At 46.7% G+C, this 21,259-nt stretch overlaps 2 protein-coding genes across 2 annotated transcripts in view; one reads left to right on the top strand and one right to left on the bottom strand.

The window, feature by feature from the left end:
- LOC133751568 (acyl-coenzyme A thioesterase 1-like) overlaps positions 1-9,193 on the bottom strand; it is a 38,471-nt gene extending 29,278 nt beyond the window's left edge. Inside the window, exon 1 of the mRNA XM_062181680.1 lies at positions 8,925-9,193. The gene's annotated coding sequence lies outside the window, so the exon portion shown is untranslated. The remainder of the gene's footprint in view (positions 1-8,924) is intronic.
- A 131-nt stretch (positions 9,194-9,324) lies between these two features.
- Positions 9,325-21,259, top strand: part of DNAL1 (dynein axonemal light chain 1) — a 44,141-nt gene continuing 32,206 nt past the window's right edge. Inside the window, exons 1-2 of the mRNA XM_062181539.1 lie at positions 9,325-9,413; positions 19,922-19,960. Of these exons, the coding sequence (XP_062037523.1) occupies positions 9,411-9,413; positions 19,922-19,960 (42 nt within the window). The 5' untranslated portion in view covers positions 9,325-9,410. The remainder of the gene's footprint in view (positions 9,414-19,921; positions 19,961-21,259) is intronic.

Raw genomic sequence — 21,259 nt, 5'->3', positions numbered from 1 at the left:
CGTTCCCGTTCTCAAACGGGAGCCACCACCATCCCTGCTCCTCGGCAGCTCTGAATCTGCTGAGAACATGCTGCCCTGCCTTCATCCGGGCGCAGTTTCCTCTGTGTGAGTTGCTCTCTGTGGCTCTTGGTTCTGCCTTGGAAGTTGACACCTTTGTTTCCATAAGGAAGTGGGATTGACAACCAGAAAGCCTGCTTAACCTGCTTACTAACGGAAAAGTTTGGGAGTCCAGTGTCTGTGTACCTTCTCTCACTCTTTCTCTCTGTTTATTGGAGAGGCAGAATCATGGTCAACCTTTTAGCACAGGGGGTTGGGCTGCTGCCTGTGGTGCCAGCATCCCGTATGAGCACCAGTTCATAGTTCAGCTGCTCCAGTCCTGATCCAGTTCCCTGCTAATGTGCATGGAAAATCAGTAGAAGATGATCCAAGTCCTTGGGCCCCAGCCACCCATGTGGAAACCCAGATGGAATTCCTGGCTCCTGGCTTAGGCTTGGCCCAGCCCCAGCCATTGCAGCCATTTGGGGAGTGAACCAGTAGATGGAAAATCTCTCTCTCTCTCTGTCCTTCACTAAAAATATCTTTGTGGCCTTTCCCACTTCGCTTGGCACCTGGCCCTAAAGCCAACTGTGATTCCTGTGCGTATGGATTTCTCCACAGGCTTCTTGGGCTTCCTGCCAGCAGAGTGTCTGGATTTTGAGAAGCCAAGAAAATAAGACATAAATACAAGGCATTTTCATGACCTAGCTTTGAAAATCACATACCATCACTTCCTTGAACGCTATTGGTTGGGGCAGACACAAAGACCTGTTGGGGTTCAGCAAAAGTGGATGTGGACTTTATCTCTTGGTAGGGGAATGGCAAGGTTCTCGATGAGCGTGTGGAATGGGTGTTACTTTTATGATCACTTTTGGAAAACACAGTCTGTCCAGAGTTGTTTGTTGAGTAGTAATAGGCAACAAGACACTGCTAAAGTGAAAACAAGATACAAATTTTACCCCTAGCCACAGGAGACAGTCAACCTTCACATTGTGTTCCATAACATAATTGTATTACATTGACAAGGACAATAAAATTTAACTCTTACTCCTCAACTTTCATAATGGAAGCCAGGGCCAGCGCGGTGGTTTTTTTAGCAGGTAAAGCTGCCTCCTGCAGTGCCAGCATTACATATGGGCACCAGTTCGAGACCCGGCTGCTCCACTTCCAATCCAGCTCTCTGCCATGGCCTGGGAAAGCAGTGGAAGATGGCCTCTAAGTCCCTGGGGTCCTACACCTGCGTAGGATACCCTGAAGAAGCTCCTGGCTTCAGAACGGTCACTTTCCCCTCAGAGTTGACTACATATAGCCATGTTTCTCCAAGATTTTTGTTTCAAAAAGAACTTCAGATTTTTCCAAAGCTACCTAAAATATGGAAAGCAGTATGAATTATAAAGGAGAATGAGAAAAGATACCCATAAATGGAGCCAGAAATTAGGCTGCTTAATGACGTTCATTATGAAGTCCTATACTGTACACTTGCCTCTGTTGGCCCACTCACTCTAGCAGTTTATGCGAAGAAGGGAACCTAATTAGTTGTATGAAATTTATTTATTATTCTTTTTTTGACAGGCAGAGTGGACAGTGAGAGAGAGACAGAGAGAAAGGTCTTCCTTTGCCATTGGTTCACCCCCCAAATGGCTGCCACACTGATCCGAAGGCAGGAGCCAGGTGCTTCTCCTGGTTTCCCATGCGGGTGCAGGGCCCAAGCACTTGGGCCATCCTCCACTGCCTTCCCGGGCCGTAGCAGAGAGCTGGCCTGGAAGAGGGGCAACCGGGACAGAATGCAGCACCCAAACCAGGACTAGAACCCGGGGTGCCGGCGCCGCAGGCGGAGGATTAGCCTATTGAGCCGTGGCACCGGCCTGAAATTTATAACATTCACAAAATCAAAGCAAAGCTTAGAAGTCAATTTCTCTCAGAGACTGTTATCCTTAGAAACATTAAATGATGTCGGAGCTGGTATCCTCCAGGAGGCCTCTAGAGTAGACATAAATCACTGTACTCGCTATGACCCTGGGGATGTCATTAACCTCATGAACCTCCAGCTCCTCAACTATCAAGAGGGGATAATGAGTACTTTATGGGGCTGTTGGGATCTGATGAGGCTGTTCAGGTAAAGCACGGAACAGATTTAAACTTTCAAGTATTAGCTGTTATTATACTAGGTGAGGAACCTGAGGCACAGAGGGTTAAGAACGATGCGTGGTGGGTGTGAGAGTTGAGTCAGTCCTGATCCAAAGGTTTCGTCTCTCACTGACATTTGGCCTACTGCCTTCCAGCCTGAGCAGACGTGCTCCAACAGTGTAGAATACTCAAGGTGCACAGGAATGCTATGGGGAAATTAGGGCCACATGATGGAGGCTCCCTAAGCCAAGAGTTCAGACTTGAAATCAACCAGAAATAAGTAACTGTTTTTTAACATATTGATCTTTTAAAAGTAGAGGTATAAATATTTCTCCCTGAAGTTTATGGCTCAAGTCAGTTGAAGCCCAAAAGGAACTCTATTGGAAATGTTTGTTTATTTATTTGAGAGGTAGAGTTACGGACAAAGGGAGAGACAGAAAGAAAGGCCTTCCATCCACTTGTTCTCTCCCCATAAGGCCCCAACAGCTGGAGCTGAGCCAATCTGAAGCCAAGAGCCAGGAGTATCTTCCGGATCCCCCACATGGATACAGGGGCCCAAGGACTTGGGCCATCTTTTACTGCTTTCCCAGGCCATAGCAGAGAGCTGGATTGGAACAGAAGCAGCCGGGACTTGAGCCAGTGCCCACATGGGATACAGTTGCCACAGGCAGAGGCTTAGCCCACTATGCAACTGCACTGGCCCCAGGAAATGTTTTAAATAGGAGAACAATAGGGGCTGACATTGTTGGTTCACTCCTCAAATGACTACAATGGCCTGACTCAGAAGCCAGGAGTTAGGAACTCCATTTGGATTCTACCTGGGTGTCAGGAACCTAAGTGCTTGGTACTCCATCCTCTGCCTCCCAGGCACACTAGCAAGAAGTTGGATTGGAGTGTGGAGTAGCTGGGGCTAGAACCAGACATTCCAGTATGGGATGGGGCTTCCCAAGCAGCAGCTTAACTCATGACATCACAACACCTCCCCCACAACTAAGTTCCTTTGTTCACTCATTGTAAATAACCTTTGAATCCTGGGAAGGCAAAATCTTGTGGAAAGCATTGCATTTTTTCTGGTGTTAACATTAAGATATGCCCCAAATCCAATAATCATGACTAGTGCAATAATGAATTTAGGGACAAGTCAAAATTACTTGAGTTTTTTTTTAAAGATTTATTTTATTTATTTGAAAGACAGGGCCGGCACTGTGGCTCAACAGGCTAATCCTCCGCCTAGCGGCGCCGGCACACCAGTTCTAGTCCTGGTCAGGACACCGAATTCTGTCCCGGTTGCCCCTCTTCCAGGCCAGCTCTCTGCTATGGTGCAGTGGAGGATGGCCCAAGTGCTTGGGCCCTGCACCCCATGGGAGACCAGGAGAAGCACCTGGCTCCTGCCATCGGATCAGCGCAGTGTGCCGGCCGCAGCGCACCGGCCACGGCGGCCATTGGAGGGTGAACCAATGGCAAAGGAAGACCTTTCTCTCTCTCTCTCTCTCTCTCACTGTCCACTCTGCCTGTCAAAAAAAAAAAAAAAAGAAGAAAGAAAAAGAAAGAAAGACAGAGTTATAGAGAGAGGTAGAGTCAGAGAGAGAGAAGTCTTCCATCTGCTGGTTCACTCCCCAATAGTCGCTGTAGGACCCCTCAGTAGTAGAGATGCCCACTTGCTCGAGAGGACGCCCAAAAATCCAGACTCTAAACCAGCTGATGCAAAAAGCATGAGGTATTTATTGTACGTTTGCGCAAACGGGCCCCTACCTCAGGCAGTGAGGAGGAGCCCTGTGCGGCAGTTTTACACAGGTTATATAGGCAACGAATTAGCATATGGGAGAATGCTGGTGGAGAGTGCTGGTATAAAATGCAGAGGTGGCACGGGATTGGCTGGTTCAGAGGGACAATTAGCATACCGGAGAATGCTGAGGGAGAGTGCTGAGGGAGAGTGCTGAGGTGTTACAGGATTGGCCGGTCGCAGTGACATCATAAGTGTGCGCCTAGAGACTCTCCGAAGGGGAGGGGCAGCTCTGCTCTGGGCGTGCCTAGAGGTTCTCTGAAGGGGATTGACTTTTCCTTCCCAGAGAATGTCCTGCCCGCTAGACTCTGGGGAACATCTATCCTCTTAAGAAGCCCCTGATATTTGCCCAGGCCTAGTTTCTTGTCCCTCTCCCCCATAAGGGTCCTTCAGTCGCAATGGCCAGAGCTGTGCCGATCTGAAGCCTGGAGCCAGGAGCTTCTTCCGGTCTCCCATGCAGTTGCAGAGGCCCAAGGACTTGGGCCATCTTGCACTGCTCTCCCAGGCCATAGCAGAGAGCTGGATCGGAAGTGGAGCAGCCACAACTAAAACCGGTGCCCATATGGGATGCCGGCACTTAAGGCCAGGGCTTTAACCTGCTGCGCCACAGTGCTGGTCCCTTGAGTTGTTTTTTCTAAAACTGGGGGTCAGCCAAAGATAGAAGGACTTTACTTTTAAAGGAAATGGGGTTGTCACATGGCTCTAAACCAGAAACCCCTGGTCAAGGGGTCACTAGCAAATGTATTAGATTCAGAAATCAGAACACATGACAATTATGATTTTATTTATGGTTAAATGGGACATTTGAAAGCAGAATTGTCCCTACTCCCAAGATATATATTTACAGTCCTCTTTCTTCTTTTTTTTTTTTTTTTTTTTTAATTTGACAGATGGAGTTAGACAGTGAGAGGTAGAGAGACAGAGAAAAAGGTCATCCTTCTGTTGGTTCACTCCCCAAATGGTCACCATGGCCAGCGCTACGCTGACCCAAAGCCAGGAACCAGGTGCTTCTTTCTGGTCTCCCACTCAGGTGCAGGGGCCCAAGCACTTGGGCCATCCTCCACACACTCCCAGGCCACAGCAGAGAGCTGGACTGGAAGATGGCAGCCGGGACTAGAACTCAGCGCCCATATGGGATGCTGGCACCGCAGGCGGAGGATTAACCAAGTTAGCCATGGCGCCAACCCTACATCCCTCTTTTAACAAGTAGTTTAATGGAATTTTAATTTAATGGAATTCTACATTTAAAATTACATAGGTGAATATATTCTTCACTATAAAAGTTTCAGTAATACAGGAAGATTCTCTTAACTCAGTTCCCTATCCCAGTCTTCTCCAAAGGGTAGTTGCTATTTGCAATAGCAAGTGTACCCTTCTAGAACTGTTTTGTGTGCATTGGCAAAAATATATACATGAATTGAAAAACATGGCTTTATAGGTTCAGTGCCTTCTCTCAAAAAAGCATCAATGCCAGGGCCAGCAATATGGTGTAGCAGGTAAAGCCGTCACCTGTACTGCTGGCATCCCATACGGGCGCCAGTTCAAGTCCCAGCTGCTCCACTTCTGATCCAGCATTCTTTGCTATGGGAAAGCAGTGGAAGATGGCCTAAGTGCTTGGGGCCCTGCACCTGTTGGGAGACATAGAAGAAGCTCCTGGCTCCTGGCTCCTGGCTCCGGATTGGCGCAGCTCTGACCATTATGACCATTTGGGGAGTCAACCGTGGATTGAAGTGCTCTCTCTCTCTCTCTCTCTTTCTGTGTTCTGCCTCTCCATAACTCTGCCTTTCAAATAAACAAATCTTAAAAAAAAAAAAATCATCAATGCCATATACGGTAAAGTTTTTCTGCATCCTAAAATATACGTTGCTAATACTTTTGTTTGGCCACAGAAAACAGCACTTATCTCCCCATGGTATTCACTTTATTCCTCTTTCTCTGTGAAAAAGCAAAATCCATGCTCCATCTTCCCCTGGTCCCCACTGTCCCAACTCAGCTGGTTTTAGACCTTTATGAGATTCACATCAGGAGATTCTCTCTCCACTAGCTTCTGTCCTCCTTCCTACCATTGTACAGTTCAATTCAGTCTCTCATCTGAAATGCTGAAATCTTAACCTTGACGGTCTTCATCTGGGGCAAAGATTATTTTAAGAGGAAGCTAATTTGGTTGGAGCCAGCAGCAGCCATGGCTTCCTTGAAGCCGGTTTAGGGAAGTGTCCCCTGGTGGCCAGTGCAGGCAACTGCATGGTCCTTCAAAATGGCTGCAACTTTAACTGTCAGGCCCAAGCTAGGTCTGGGGGAAGTGGGTGATTCGCCAGCGACAGCACCCCAGGCCGACTCACCCACTGGCTATTCACTAGGAGACGGACAGCCGCGGGAGGCTGGACCTGGCCTGCCACAGGACTCAAGGGGTGACTTCCTGGGTTTGGAGCCTTCCACTGGCCCACTCAGAAGATCCTTGCCTCAGCCAAAAGCCAAGGGGCGTGATGAAAAACCCCCTCAAAGTGGAGGTGACCTCCACTATGGGCCATTGCATCCTGCAGGGCAGCCGAGCCCGGTGCTGGTCTCCTCCCAGGTGTACTACTGGTTCTCCAGCCCTGGGTTTCCCTGCACTCAGCTGCAAATGGTGGCCAAGCCCTTATGCTGGCTAGGACCAAATTTTTATTTATTTGTTTATTTTATTTATGTGAGAAGCAGAAAGACAAGATCTCCCATCTTCCAGTTTACCACCCAAATGTCCACAAGTGCCATGGGCAGGAGCTGGGAGCTGGGGAGAAGTTGGGGGAGACAGAGGGAATCCCTCATTCGCTAGTTTGCTCTCCAAATGCTCACAACAGCCAAGGCTGGGCCTGGACTGAAGCCAGGGGCTCAGAACTTAATCCAAGTCTCCCACAAGGGTGGCAGGAACACAGTTACTTGAGCCTTCACCTATGGCCTCCCAGGGTCTGCATTAGCAGGAAGCTGGAGTCTGCAGCTGGAGTTGTTATTGAATCCAGGTACTCCCATATGGGTTGGGGCATTTTAACCACTAAGAGAAACGCCCTTGGCTGGCGCTGCAGCTCAATAGGCTAATTCTCCACCCTGCACCCACATGGGAGACCAGGAGAAGCACCTGGCTCCTGGCTTCGGATCAGCACGGTGTGCCGGCCGCAGCACGCCGGCCATGGCAGCCATTGGGGGGTGAACCAATGGCAAAGGAAGACCTTTCTCTCTGTCTCTCTCTCTCTCACTGTCCACTCTGCCTGTCAAAAAAAAAAAAAAAAGATAAACGCCCACCACAGGGTTGCTTTTTTTTTTTTTTTAGATTTATTTATTTTAAAAGCAGAGTGATAGAGGGGAAAGATAAAGAGAGAAAGAAGTCTTCCATCTGCTGGTTCACTCCCCAAATGGCTGCAACAGCTATGGCTGGGCTAAGCTGAAGCCAGAAGCCTAGAACTACATCTGGATCTCCTTTTTGGGTAGCAGGGTACCAAGTATCCGGGCTGTCTGCTGCTGCTTTCCAATATGTTTATTTATTTATTTATTTTTGGATAGGCAGAATTAGTGAGAGAGAGAGACATAGAGAAAGGTCTTCCTTTTTCCGTTGGTTCACCCCCCAAATGGCCGCTATGGCTGGCACGCTGCACCAATCCGAAGCCAGGAGCCAGGTGCTTCCTCTTGGTCTCCCATGCGGGTGCAGGGCCCAAGCACTTGGGCCATCCTCCACTGCACTACCTGGCCACAGCAGAGAGCTGGACTGGAAGAGGAGCAACCAGGGCAGAATACGGTGCCCCGACCGGGACTAGAACCCGGGGTACCGGGGCCGCAGGCTGAGGATTAGCCAAGTGAGCCGCGGCACCGGCCTGCTTTCCAATATGGGATGCTGACATTGCAAGTGGTTGCTTAACCTCCTGTGCCAAAATGCCATCCCTGGTTTTGATTCTGTTTTTTTTTTTTTCTTTTAATATTTATTTTATTTATTTGAAAGACAGTTACAGAGAGAGTTAGACAGAGAGAGAGGTCTTCCATCTGCTGGTTCACTCCCCAGATGGCTGCAACAGCCAGAGCTGTGCCAATCCTGTTCAATCCATATTGGGCTCTATCTCAAAATATCAATGAGGATCAGGATTTCAATATATGACTTCTTTTTAAAAAAAAAGATTTATTTATTTATTTGAAAGTCAGAGTTACACAGAGAGGAGAGGCAGAGAAAGAGAGAGAGACAGAGAGAGAGAGAGAGAGAGAGAGGTCTTCCATCCACTAGTTCACTCCCCAGTTGGCCACAATGGCCGGAGCTGGGCCTATCCAAAGTCAGGAGCCAGGAACTGCTTCTGGGTCTCCCATGCAGGTGCGGGGCCCAAGGACTTGGGCCATCTTTCACTGCTTTCCCAGGCCATAGCAGAGAGCTGGATCGGAAGTGGAGCAGCTGGCACTCCAACCAGCGCCCATATGGGATGCCAGCACTGCAGGCAGCGGCCATACCCGCTATGCCACAGCGCTGGCCCCATGAACCTCAACTTCTTCCTTACTGGTAAAGCAGCTGAGAAGCGCCCTACGCTGACTACAGGATTTTGGTCACTTTCCCCTCAGTTGACTACATATGGCCATGTGTCTCCAATACACGTTCCATATTGGTGCCAGTCCCGGCTGCTCCACTTCCAATCCAGCTCCCTGCTAATGCACCTGGGAAAGCTGTGGAGGATGGCCCAAGTGCTTGAGCCCCCACACCCACGTGGGAGACCTGACAGATAGGTAAATATTAACACACACACACACACACACATTAAAAAAAAACACACACACATTGCCAACAGCCCTCCAGAAAGGGTGCATCAAATTATAAAGCAGCAGAGTATTTTGCGCCCCTATTTTACTACTTTCTAGCAACTCCTAGAGGGAAAAAATTATTATTATTTTTACAATTTTTAGTTAATTTGGAGGAAAATGACACCTTGGTTCTATAAAACCAACACTTTGTGATATTTTAAATGTGGAACCGAACCTTTCGTCGCCGCTGGCTCCCTGTAGCATCCCAGGTAATGAAAGGAGAAACTCGGTGGAGGCTGGCACCGAATATTCTCGATCGGATGCGAATGAATTATTTAGTCTCACCTCAGGAAAACTGACGGCAAAGGCAGCCGGCCGGGGAGAGGCACGTAAACCGTGCGTTAACGAGAAGGGGGCTTTAAACTCTACGCAGGGACATCACTGCGGATCGGATACTTAAATCGCTTTGGGTGAGGAAAACACGCGCCCCGGCCGCCCGGCGCGCGTCAACCAGCAGCCGCCCGCCCCGCCGTCAGGAGCCGCGCGGGAGGACCCCGGCGGCCGCCACGCCGTCCCACAATGCTCCGCTCAAGCCTCCCTGCGGGCGGAGAGAACGGACCGCTGCCGGCGTAGGCCTCCGCGGCGGGCTCCGAGAACTGCGCACGCGCGCTGACCCCGGCGGGCCCTAGCAACCAGAGCGGTGACAGTAGCAACGGGCGGAATGGTGAGTACCCTCCGGGCCCCGTAGCCGAAGCCGAGAGATGGGGAGTGGGAAAGGCGGCTGGAACGTGTTGTGGGTGCAGGGGCCCTCGAGCAGCGGACGGGAGAGCTAGCGGAGGCTAGTTCCGTGGAGTCGGAGGCCCGAGGGGGAAGAGCGGCCGTGGCCCGGGGTGGTCGGGTTGAGGAACGGCCCGGGGCTCTGCTGGGAAGCTGAGGTAAGGTGCGGGGACCCTGACGCCGAGAGGACGGAGGGCGAAGAGCCGGACATTCTAGAAAAGGGGGCGATGGCAGTGGGGAAGTGATGCGATGGGGAGTGTGGACAAAGATCTCCCTTTCGGAAGCAGTAATTCCCCCACCCCAGCGAGGTGGAGGGGGCCTGGTTACCGGGGAGGCCTGGGTGGCCGCCACTGCAGCCGTGCTCGTCACCCGTGATGTGCCCAGCTTGCTCCCTGAATGGCTGTGAGTGCAGTTAGTAGACAATGCTGTACGACCCGCTCCGATGGACCGGTCAGGGCAGTGTTTCCCAGTATGCCTAAGTGTGATTTGGTTGGAATGCAGACTGTGGGTTTTAATATGATAAGGGGGTTCAGGAATGCATTTCCACAAAGCGCCTCAAGTGATTCTAAAGTTGGGGGGGTATCCCGTCACACTTTGAGAAATGCTGCTGCCTTGGGTTTGGAATCTGCCAGTGGCCTGTCCAATCAGGGTTCTTTATGAAGTAGCAGTCTTACCTAGGGATGTCTGTCACTCAACTCCTACTTAAATGTGCACCGTCTTGTTTACACACTTAGAGCTCCAGTTTGAAGAAGGTTACAGATCCAGCCAGAGCTATTTAGCAAAGTATGCTATTGTTCTGCCAGGTAGAGACGTTTATGAAGAATAAGTGTAATTAGCCATCTTTCTGAGATTTCAGGGTCAAAGAAGTGAGCAGAGATTGAGCCCAGGGGATTGGAATAATGAAGTTATGCTTGCCCTCAACCACAAGGCTAGATACTACTCTTCAAAAAGTGTGTCCCAGGGCCAGCATTGTGGCATACCAGATAAAGCTGCTGCCTTCAAGGCTGGCACCCGCTCTGGGTGCCAGGACGAGGCCAGGCTGCTCCACTTCCAAGCCAGCTCTCTGCTATGGCCTGGAAAAGCAGCGGAAGATGGCCCAAGTGCTTGGACTCCTGCACCCACGTGGGAGACCTGGAAGAAGCTCCTGGTTCCTGGCTTTGGACCAGCCCAGGTCTGGCCATTGCAGTCATTTGGGGAATGAACCCAGTGTATGGAAGATCTCTCTCTCTCTCTCTCTCTCTCTCTCTCTCTCTCTCTTTCTCTCCTCCCTCCCATCTATAACTCTACTTTTCAAATGAATAACATAAACATCTTTAAACTTTTATTTGTTTATTTGAGAGGCAGGGTTAGAGAGAGAGAGAGAGTTCTATCCGCTCGTTCATTCCCCAAATGGCCACAACAGCTGGAGCTGAGCCGATCTGAAGCCAGGAGCTTCTTTGGATCTCCTATGAGGGTGCAGGGGCCCAGGCACATGACCTCTACTTTTCCCACACCATAGCAGACAGCTAGATAGGAAGAGGAGTAGCTGAGACATGAACCGGCACCCAAATGGGATGCTGGTGCCACAGGCAGAGCCGGCCCCAACATAAAAATCTTAAAAAAAAAAAAAAAAGGTTGTGTCCCCTCACAGGCACTTGGACAGGCATTTGGCTGAAGTCTATTTTTTTTTCCTTTTTTTTGACAGGCAGAGTTAGACAGTAAGAGAGAGAGAGAGACAGAGAGAAAGGTCTTCCTTCTACTGGTTCACCCCCCAAATGGCCACTACACTGTGGTGATCTGAAGCCAGGTGCTTCCTCCTGGTCTCCCATGCAGGTGCAGGGCCCAAGAACTTGGGCCATCCTCCACTGCACTCCTGGGCCACAGCAGAGAGCTGGACTGGAAGAGGAGCAACCGGGACAGAATACGGCACCCTGACTGGGACTAGAACCCGGGGTGCCCGTGCTGCAGGCGGAGAATTAGCCAAGTGCGCCGTGGCACCAGCCCTGAAGTCTACTGTTAAGGAATGTAGGCAGTTCTGCCTCTCAGGCTTATATTCAGGAGAGGAAAGACTCAGCCCTAAGTAAACCATGTGTAAACCATGTGTAAACCATAAGAATTATTGAAAGTCTTTTAATGGAAAAATCTGAACCAGTATTAGAGGAAATTAGCTGCAGCTGCAAATAGCACATAGGGCCCTCCAGAAATACATGCCCACGTTATGGTTAGAATTTTTTCTGCATCTTAAAAAATGATCCTATTTCACATTAAAATCCAGATTTCTTGCTTCTCTGAAAAATCAAAAATACCACGTTTCACTGTTGGACACTTTTTTTTTCACTTTTTAATATTACTGAAATACAGTGTCATGTAATTGGCAGCATCTTTTCTTTCTTGATACATAAAATAAAGCTGTTACTTAAAATTAATGGAATTCTTAAAAAAATTAATGGAATTCTTAAATTTGAAGAAAAGTGGTAGTAGGATAACTTTTACCCACATCCCACCTGCCGAAAGTTGTCTGGGGGTGAGGAGAGCTTATGCTCTTTACATGGCCTCTGCCCTTACCCGCCAGCTCTGGCCAGTTTGGTTCTTTAGGCATTTCAGTTTTTGACCCCTAACTCTAAGGGGAGCCAGTGACCTTACAACAACTTATATTGTCACAACAAATGGCTAGGTTGCCTCCAACTCTGGTTTCCACAAACGATGTTGAGAAAGTGTTCCTCCGTGTTTGTTTTTATGGGCCCATGCTGGGCTTTCTCCGGGAAGTTCAGCCAGGAGTACAATTGCTCCATCATAGGATCTTGGTATACTTCGTTTCCCTAGGCAGTCTCAGAATTCTTTCCAGTATGTCTCTACCAGTTTTACTTCCACCAGCTGAAGAGTTTCCATTTCTCCACATTTTCATCAACTTTCTTTTACTGGTCTAAGGATGTGTTTTAGTATTCCATTTTTTTCCTTTGTGTTTTTGATTTTCAATGAGTTCAAACACTTCTTGATATACTTGCTTGACATCTGGGTTTCAGTTTCTGTGAATTGTCTGTTCGTATTTTTTGCCAGCTTTTCCATTTTTCTTCTTGTTTTTGAGTTTCAGGAGTTCCTTGTATATTCCAGATATTAATCCTTTGTTTCACATTGAAAATATCTCTTGCATTTCTACTTATTTATTTTCACATACTTGAAAGGCAGAGCGAGCAAGAAAGAGATCTTCCATCCCCTGGTTTACTCCTCACGTGGCCACAACAGCCAGGACTGGGCCTGGCTGAAGCCAGAAACCTAGAACTCCATCTGAGTCTCCCCTGTGGGTGGCATGGTTCCAAGCACTCGAGCCAACATCTGTCTCTCTGGAAGTTGGATCAGATGTGAAGGAGCTGGGACTCAGACCAGCGCTCTGATAAGGGATCCCAAGCAGCTTTACTGGCAGGGCCGCAATGCTAGCTCCTCTTCTGACCATTAGCTGTGAGCTTCAGCAGTGAAGTTCTTCACTTGTTGAACTCACTTTGCTTGAACATTTGTCATTTTATTCAGTTGGGTTTTCTATATAAATGATCATCTGTATACAATAACAGCTTTACTTCCTCCCTTAGTCATTTCGCTTTGTATTTCTTTTTATTATAACACTGATAAAGAGTTCTTGTACCATGTTAGTGATAGTGGCACCTTTGATGTGTTTGGGACCTTAAGGAAATACTTTTCATGCTACCTTCCCAGCTTCTTTGAGATGAACATCCTCTACACACATCTGGATACCCCTACTGGTCTCAGTGTTTTCCTTTTCCTTAGTAACTGTTACCTTCTAATAGCCAATAAATATAAATATATATAATGAGTAAATTTTATTGGCAATTAGAAGGTAACAGTTACTAAGGAAAAGGAAAACATATATACACATATATATGAAAACATATAAACATATATAATATATATGTATATTATATAAATATATACACACATATATTTTCACGATACACTCCACCCAGTAAATAGATGTAAGTTCTATGGAATCAGGACTGGTGCTGTGGTGTAGTGGGTAAAGCTGCTGTCTGCAGTGCTGGCATCCCTTATGGGTGCCACTTCTAGTCCCGGCTGCTCCTCTTCCAGTCCAGCTCCTGCTATGGCCTGGGAAAGCAGTAGAAGATGGCCCAAGTCCTTGGGTCCCTGCACCCATGTGGGAGACCTGGAAGAAGCTTTGGCTCCTGGCTTCGGATCGGCATAGCTCCATCCATTGTGGTCATTTGGAAGTAAACCAGAGGATAGAAGACTTTTTCTCTCTTTCTCTCTCTCTCTCTGCCTCTCTGTAACTCTGCCTTTCAAATAAATAAATACATCTTTGAAAAAAAAAAGTTCCATGGAGTCAGGGATCTTTTTTTTTTTTTTTTTTTTTTTTTTTTTTTGACAGGCAGAGTGGATAGTGAGAGAGAGACAAAGAGAAAGGTCTTCCTTTGCCGTTGGTTCACCCTCCAATGGCCGCCGCGGCTGGCGCGCTGCGACCGGCGCACTGCGCTGATCCGAAGCCAGGAGCCAGGTGCTTATCCTGGTCTCCAATGGGGTGCAGGGCCCAAGCACCCGGGCCATCCTCCACTGCTTTCCTGGGCCACAGCAGAGAGCTGGCCTGGAAGAGGGGCAACTGGGATAGAATCCGGCGCCCCGAGCGGGACTAGAAACTGGTGTGCCGGCGCCACATGGCGGAGGATTAGCCTCGTGAGCTGCGGCGCCAGCCGGATCTTTGTTTTCTTCACTGATGTTTCCTAAATGCTTAGAAGAATGCTTGGTACATGGTAGACAGTCAATGAATATTTGCTGAAGTAAATTAATCTCTCCATTAAGTATGTATGGTGTTTGTTACAGATTTTTGGTATATAGCTTTCATCAAGTAAGGAATTTCTCTTTAACTCTTAGCTGAGGAGAAAGCATTTAGCCAAGTGGTTAGGGTGCCAGGTAAGAGCCGGGTCCCTGGGCTTGATGCTCAGCTCCAGTTCATGACTCCAGCTTCGTGGCTACTTTGTTGGCACTGACCCTGGGAGGCAGCAATAATGGCTCAAGTAGTTGGGCTCCTGCCACTTGCATAGGAGACCTGGATTGACTTCCCAGCTCCTGGCTTCAGCCAAGTCCAATTCTGACCATTGTGTGCATTTGAGGAGTGAAACAGCCAGCAGGGGCTCTCTCTGCCTCTTGAATGAATGAATGAATGAATGAAATTTAGTATCATATTTAGAGCTTTGTCAAATGTTTTTTCTGCACTTAGTGAAGTAAATATGATTTTCTCCCCTTTAATCCATTAATGATTTACATGTATAGATTTTTCTGTTGAGCTCCTTGCACTCTTGGGATAAAGTATTCTTTTTTTTAATTTTTAATTTTTATTTTTTTGACAGGCAGAATGGACAGTGAGAGAGAGAGAGACAGAGAGAAAGGTCTACCTTTACCGTTGGTTCACCCTCCAATGGCTGCCATGGCCGGCGCACCGCGCTGATCCAAAGCCAGGAGCCAGGTATTTTCCTGGTATCCCATGCGGGTGTAGGGCCCAAGGACCTGGGCCATCCTCCACTGCACTCCCGGGCCACAGCAGAGAGCTGGCCTGGAAGAGAGGCAACCAGGACAGAATCCGGCGCCCCGACCGGGACTAGAACCCAGTGTGTCGGTGCCGCAGGCGGAGGATTAGCCTATTGAGCCACGGCGCCGGCCGGGATAAATTATTCTTGATCGTGGTCATTATACATCATTGGCTTTAAAAATTTAATATTGTTTCCAGCTATGTTGAAAAGTAAATAGGGTTACTTATCTGTTATGGCATCAAGGTTATACTAACCTCATAAAATAAGTTGGCAGCTTTCCCTGTTTTTCTGGTTTCTGAAACAATTTGTGTAACAAGGAATATTTGTTCCTTGAAAGCTTAGTAGAACTCACTTATAAAACAATCTAGGCGGGCCGGCACTCTTTCATAGTGGGCTAAGCCTCCGCCTGTGGCACCTGGATCCCATATGGGTGCCGGTTCAAGTCCAGGCTGCTCCTCTTCCAATCCAGCTCTCTGCTATAGCCTCCAAAAGCAGTGGAAGATGGCCCAAGTGATTGGGCCCCTGCACCCACATGGGAGACCCAGAAGAAGCTCAGGAGATGAGGAGGAAGCTCGGATCTCCTGGCTTTGGATCAGCTCAGCTCTGACCATTGTGGCCATCTAAGGAGTGAACTAGTGGATGGAAGACCTTTCTCTCTGTCAATCTCTGTCTGTAACTTTACTTCTCAAATAAATAAATAAATAAAATCTTCCAAAAAATCTAGGCTTGGATTTTTAAGAGAGGAGAATGAGAGTAAGCCTCCTTTATACAATGTTGATATATTCCCATCCTCTGATTCTTCGGACGTCAGTTTAAAGTTTTTATTCATTTATTTGAGAGACAGAAACAGAGCTCCTATCCATTGGTCCAACTCCCCACATGGCCCTAGACCAGGAACTGAAGCCAGGAGCCTGGAACTCAATTCAGGCCTCCCACATGGGTTACAGGAACCCAGGCACTTAAGTTATCATTGCCACCTCTCAGGGTCTGCATTAACAGGAAACTAGAATCCTGAGAGCCAAGAATTGAACCCAGGTCGGGGTGTGTTATGGCTCAGAAGGGACTAAGCTACCACTAGGGATACCAGAATCCAGTATCAAAGTGCCAGGTTTGAGTAGGCTGCTCTACTTCTGATCCAGCTCCCTGCTAATGCATCTGAGAAGGCAGTGAATGATGGCCCAAGTACTTGGGCCCCTGCCACCTATGTGGGAAACCCCAGTGGAGCTCCTGTCTCCTGACTTTGGCCTGACTCAGACATTTGGGGAGTGAGTTGCTAAATGGAAGATATCTCTCTGTCTCTCTCTCTGTCTCTCTCTCTCACTCTACATTTCAAATCAGTCTTTAAAAAAAAAAAAAAAGAATTGAACCCAGGCACTCCGGTGGCATCCTAACTACTAAACCAAATGCTAGCCTGCTTGTAACAGTTGTGACACTTTTATGCCTTTTTCTAGAAATGTATCTCTTGTCTACATTTGAAAGCATTATCATATTTTGCTTTAGTATTCTATTTTTACAGTCTCTGTGGTATCTAGTTATTTCCTCTTATTCATTATTTGAATTTATCTTTATCTTCTTTTGCTTAATCAGGCTTCCCAGAGATTTAAGAATCAACTTTTAGTTTTCTTAAATTTTTTCCCGTTTTTTATTTTTTTTATTTTTATTTATCTGATAGGCACAGAGACAGACATAGAGAGAGCTCTTCCATGCATTGATTCATTCCCCAAATGCCCACAATAGCTGGAGCTCCCCCAGACCAAAGCCAGGAGCTTAGAACTCAGTCCAGGTTTTCCATATGGGTGGCAGGGCCCTAACTACTTGAGCCATCACCTATTGCCTGCCAGGGTGCACGTTAGCAGGAAGCTGGAATTAGAAGTAGGGATGAAACTTACATCCATGCTCTCTGATATGGAATGCAGGCATCCCAGCCACTCTGCCAAGTGCTCGCTATATCTCTTGTTTACTGATGAACAACATACTTGAAATTATAAGTTTCCTTCTTTTTAATCATTTATTAGTTTATTTTATTATTTTATTTTTAACACAAGAGTAATTTATTAGTATAATATATCTGTACTTTGTAGACCTAATTGTATATATTTGTAAAACTTTGTTATTGTTTGTGGTTCCTCTTTTTTTTTTTTTTTTAAGATTTGTTTATTTTGGGTTCAGTACTGTAGTGTAGTAGGTTAAGCTTCCACCTATGGCACCAGCATCCCATATGGACACCAGTTCGAATCTCAGCTGATCCACTTCTGATCTGTTCCCTGCTAATGGCTTGGGAGAGCAGTGGAAGATGGCCCTATTACTTGGGCCCCTGCACCCACGTGGTCCTGGCTCCTAGCTCCTGGCTTCATATCAACCCAGCTCTGGCCATTGGCAGCCATTTGGGGAGTGAACCAGCAGATGGAAGACTTCTCTGTAACTCTGCCTCTCAAATAAATAAATAAATCTTTTTAAAAAGATTATTTGAGGCCGGCACCACAGCTCAAAAGGCTAATCCTCCGCCTGTGACGCCGGCACCCTGGGTTCTAGTCCCGGTCAGGGCGCCAGATTCTGTCCTGGTTGCCCCTCTTCTAGGCCAGCTCTCTGCTGTGGCCCGGGAGTGCAGTGGAGGATGGCCCAGGTCCTTAGGCCCTGCACCCACATGGGAGACCAGGAAAACACCTGGCTCCTGGCTTCGGATGAGCGCGGTACGCCAGCCGCAGCACGCCTACCGCGGCGGCCATTGGAGGGTGAACCAACGGCAAAAGGAAGACCTTTCTCTCTGTCTCTCTCTTTCACTGTCCACTCTGCCTGTCAAAAAAAAAAAAAAAAAAGAAAGATTATTTGAAAGGCAGAGTTACACAGAGGAGAGGCAGAGAGAGAGAGGTCTTCCATCCAATGGTTCACTCCCCAAATGGCTGCAATGGCTAGAATTATGCCGATCTGAAGCCAGGATCCAGAAGCCTCCTCCGGGTCTCCCACGTGGGCACAGGGGCCTGAGGACTTGAGCCATCTCCCACTGCTTTCCCAGGCCACAGCAGAGAGCTGGACCGGAAGTGGAACAGCCGGGACTAGAACCAGTGCCCATATGAGATGCCAATGTTTCAGGCCAGGGCGTTAACCCGCTGCGCCACTGCGCCGGCCCCTTGCTATAGTTTAATTCAAACTTATTTTTTTTAAAAGCAGAATATGTCATATCTTATAATTCAATTTAATATGACATTTAAAATTGTAAAGATGCCCAAAGGAAGACAACTTCTTAACAAATTATTGCTAGAGCTCATTTAAAACAGAGAGAGAGAGAGAGAGAGAGAATGAATGAATGAGCTGGCATTGCGGTACAGTGGGTTAAGCTGCCACTTGGGACACCAGCACCCCACATCAGAGTGGAGCTTAAGTACCACCCATTTCCATGCTTGTTTTTGGAAATCTTAGAAGTGTCAGAGCATCAGGTGCCTGATGGGAGTGGAAATATCAGCCATAATAATTTTATTACAATGAACTGGATGTCATCCCAGGGTACAGCATGTGGCCCAGCTGGTTAAGGTGCTGCTTGCAATGCTGGCATCCCATATCTGAGTGACAGTTGAGTCCTGGCTCCTCCACCTCCAATCCAGCTCCCTGCTAATGGATCTGGAAAGGCAATTGAAACTCTGACTTTCAAATAAATAAATAAATAAACTATAGCAAATACTTTTTAACCACTTGAACCTTTTATTTTGTACCTACTGATAGAATTCTTTTAAATATACTTATGCATATGTATTTGTATTCTATGTCATCCTTTGTAAACTTTGAAAAGAATGTGAAGATATGAAATAAAATGGTTAATATTTTTCTAAAATCTCATCACTGCCACCTAGCCACAGCAGTTGTACATTGATTGTAAGCTAAATCTGAACTTCAGTTTTCAAAAATGTTAATATAGAAAAGATGTGGACCTTAGAATCAATGAAGTAAAAAAATAAAATATATATATATACATATATATATATTTTTTTTTTTTGACAGGCAGAATGGATAGTGAGAGAGAGAGACAGAGAGAAAGGTCTTCCTTTTTGCCGTTGGTTCACCCTCCAATGGCCGCTGCGGCCGGCGCTTCGTGCCGATCCGAAGCCAGGAGCCAGGTGCTTCTCCTGGTCTCCCATGCAGGTGCAGGGCCCAAGGACTTGGGCCATCCTCCACTGCACTCCCGGGCCACAGCAGAGAGCTGGCCTGGAAGAGGGACAACAGGGATAGAATCCGGCACCCCAACCGGGACTAGAACCCAGTGTGCCAGCACCACAAGGCGGAGGATTAGCCTGTTAAGCCACGGCGCCAGCCGAAATAAAATATATTTTAATATCAGGTATTGAAAGGTATATAATTTGAGGCCAGTGCTATGGTGGAATAGGCTAAGCCTCCACCTGCGGTGCTGGCATCCTATATGGGCTCCGGTTCGTGTCCCGGCTGCTCCTCTTTTGATCCAGCTCTCTGCTTGTGGCCTGGGAAAGCAGTGGAAGATGGCCCAAGTGCCTGAGCTCCTGAACCCACATGGGAGTCCTGGAAGAAGCTCCTGGCTTCAGGTCAGCCCAGCTTTGGCCATTATAGCCATTTCGGTAGTGAACCAATAGATAGAAGACCTTCCTCTCTATGTGTCTGTAGCTCTACCTCTCAAATAAATAAATAAATAAATAAATCTTTTAAAAAGGTATATAATTTTTGCAAAACAAGTGGGAGTGAAGTATATGGGTCTTACATGATTTCCTTATTTTCTGAGAGATATTTAAATAAATTATTCTGATTACAGGAAATTTTAAACACCATCTTTGCTTCTAAAATCTCAAAGAAAGAAATTAATCCTTTTAATAGTAAAAGCCAAGGCTAATAATTATTGCATGAAAATTGAGTCATTAAATCACACCAATAAAGACAACTTTGATTTTTCTTCTTTTTCTTTAAGGCAAAAGCAACAACAATCAAAGAAGCCCTTGCCAGATGGGTGAGTCTTCTGAGTTTTTCTTTTAGAATCCATACAAGGAAAATTTTTGTATAGTTAATTAAATCTGACCATTCAACATAAAGAATCTTTGTGGCATTGAAGTTGTTCATCCATCTTGTCTGTCATGGTAGAAACATGAGCCCACACAGGTGATAAAATTGTTTGGAACTTAATCACATACATATAAACACTCACATACATTCCAAGGAGTACAAGTAAATTTGGTAAAATCTGAATAAAATCAGTAGGTTGTTCTTGATTCAATAGCAATATACGAGAAATATTATAATTTTCCAAAATTACTGAGCAAACTGTACAAAGGAGCTGTACTATATTTTATAATTGCAGGTGGCTCTTCAAATATCTCAGCAGGAATTTCAATTATAAAAAATCTGACCCCTGGAAAATTTAAATATAGAAAGACTGATTCATCTGTTACTGTGATCAGTACAGTACATCTGTTACTGTGTTTCAGTACATTATCTTTTCAACTTTATAATTAATCTACATGTTATTTTCAAGTGAAAGACTGTCCAGGCCAGCGCCGTGGCTTAACAGGCTAATCCTCCGCCTTGCGGCGCCGGCACACCGGGTTCTAGTCCCGGTTGGGGTGCCGGATTCTATCCCGGTTGTCCCTCTTCCAGGCCAGCTCTCTGCTATGGCCCGGGAAGGCAGTGGAGGATGGCCCAAATCCTTGGGCCCTGCACCCGCATGGGAGACCGGGAGAGGCGCCTGGCTCCTGGCTTCGGATCGGCACGAAGCGCCGGCCGCAGCGGCCATTGGAGGGTAAACCAATGGCAAAAAGGAAGACCTTTCTCTCTGTCTCTCTCTCACTATCCACTCTGCCTGTCAAAAAAAAAAAAAAAAAAAAAGACTGTCCAGTCTTTCAACAGGTGATGATTTTAGTTTCAGAAGTTAGGACAGAGGCGCATCCTGCAAATATGGCTAAAGAAAAATCATACATAAACAACTACGAAAATGTCAACCAAATATACTAAAACATAAAATAATATTAGAATGGAAAAGTATATTGTAAAAAACATACATTAACTAAATATTTTGAATCTCATAACATCCTCTGAAGTTTGTACAGTTTTAATTCAGCATTTCTATTTATAATGAACAGAGATGGCTTCTTGATTTCTGTGCCGGTAATGAATTTATGTATCTATATAATGAGGGCTTTTTTTTAAACGAATAGTATTCCTTTTGCTTATAAATAGGCAAAAGTAGATAAAATAATGAAATATTTGAATTATTTTTAGTGCTTATAAATATGTTATTTATTCGCATCTGTAA

The sequence above is a fragment of the Lepus europaeus genome, chromosome 22, assembly GCF_033115175.1.
Source record: "Lepus europaeus isolate LE1 chromosome 22, mLepTim1.pri, whole genome shotgun sequence".
NCBI classification, from domain to species: Eukaryota; Metazoa; Chordata; class Mammalia; order Lagomorpha; family Leporidae; genus Lepus; species Lepus europaeus.
Note: the sequence above shows the minus strand (reverse complement) of the source record. Positions and strands in the feature narration are given on the sequence as shown.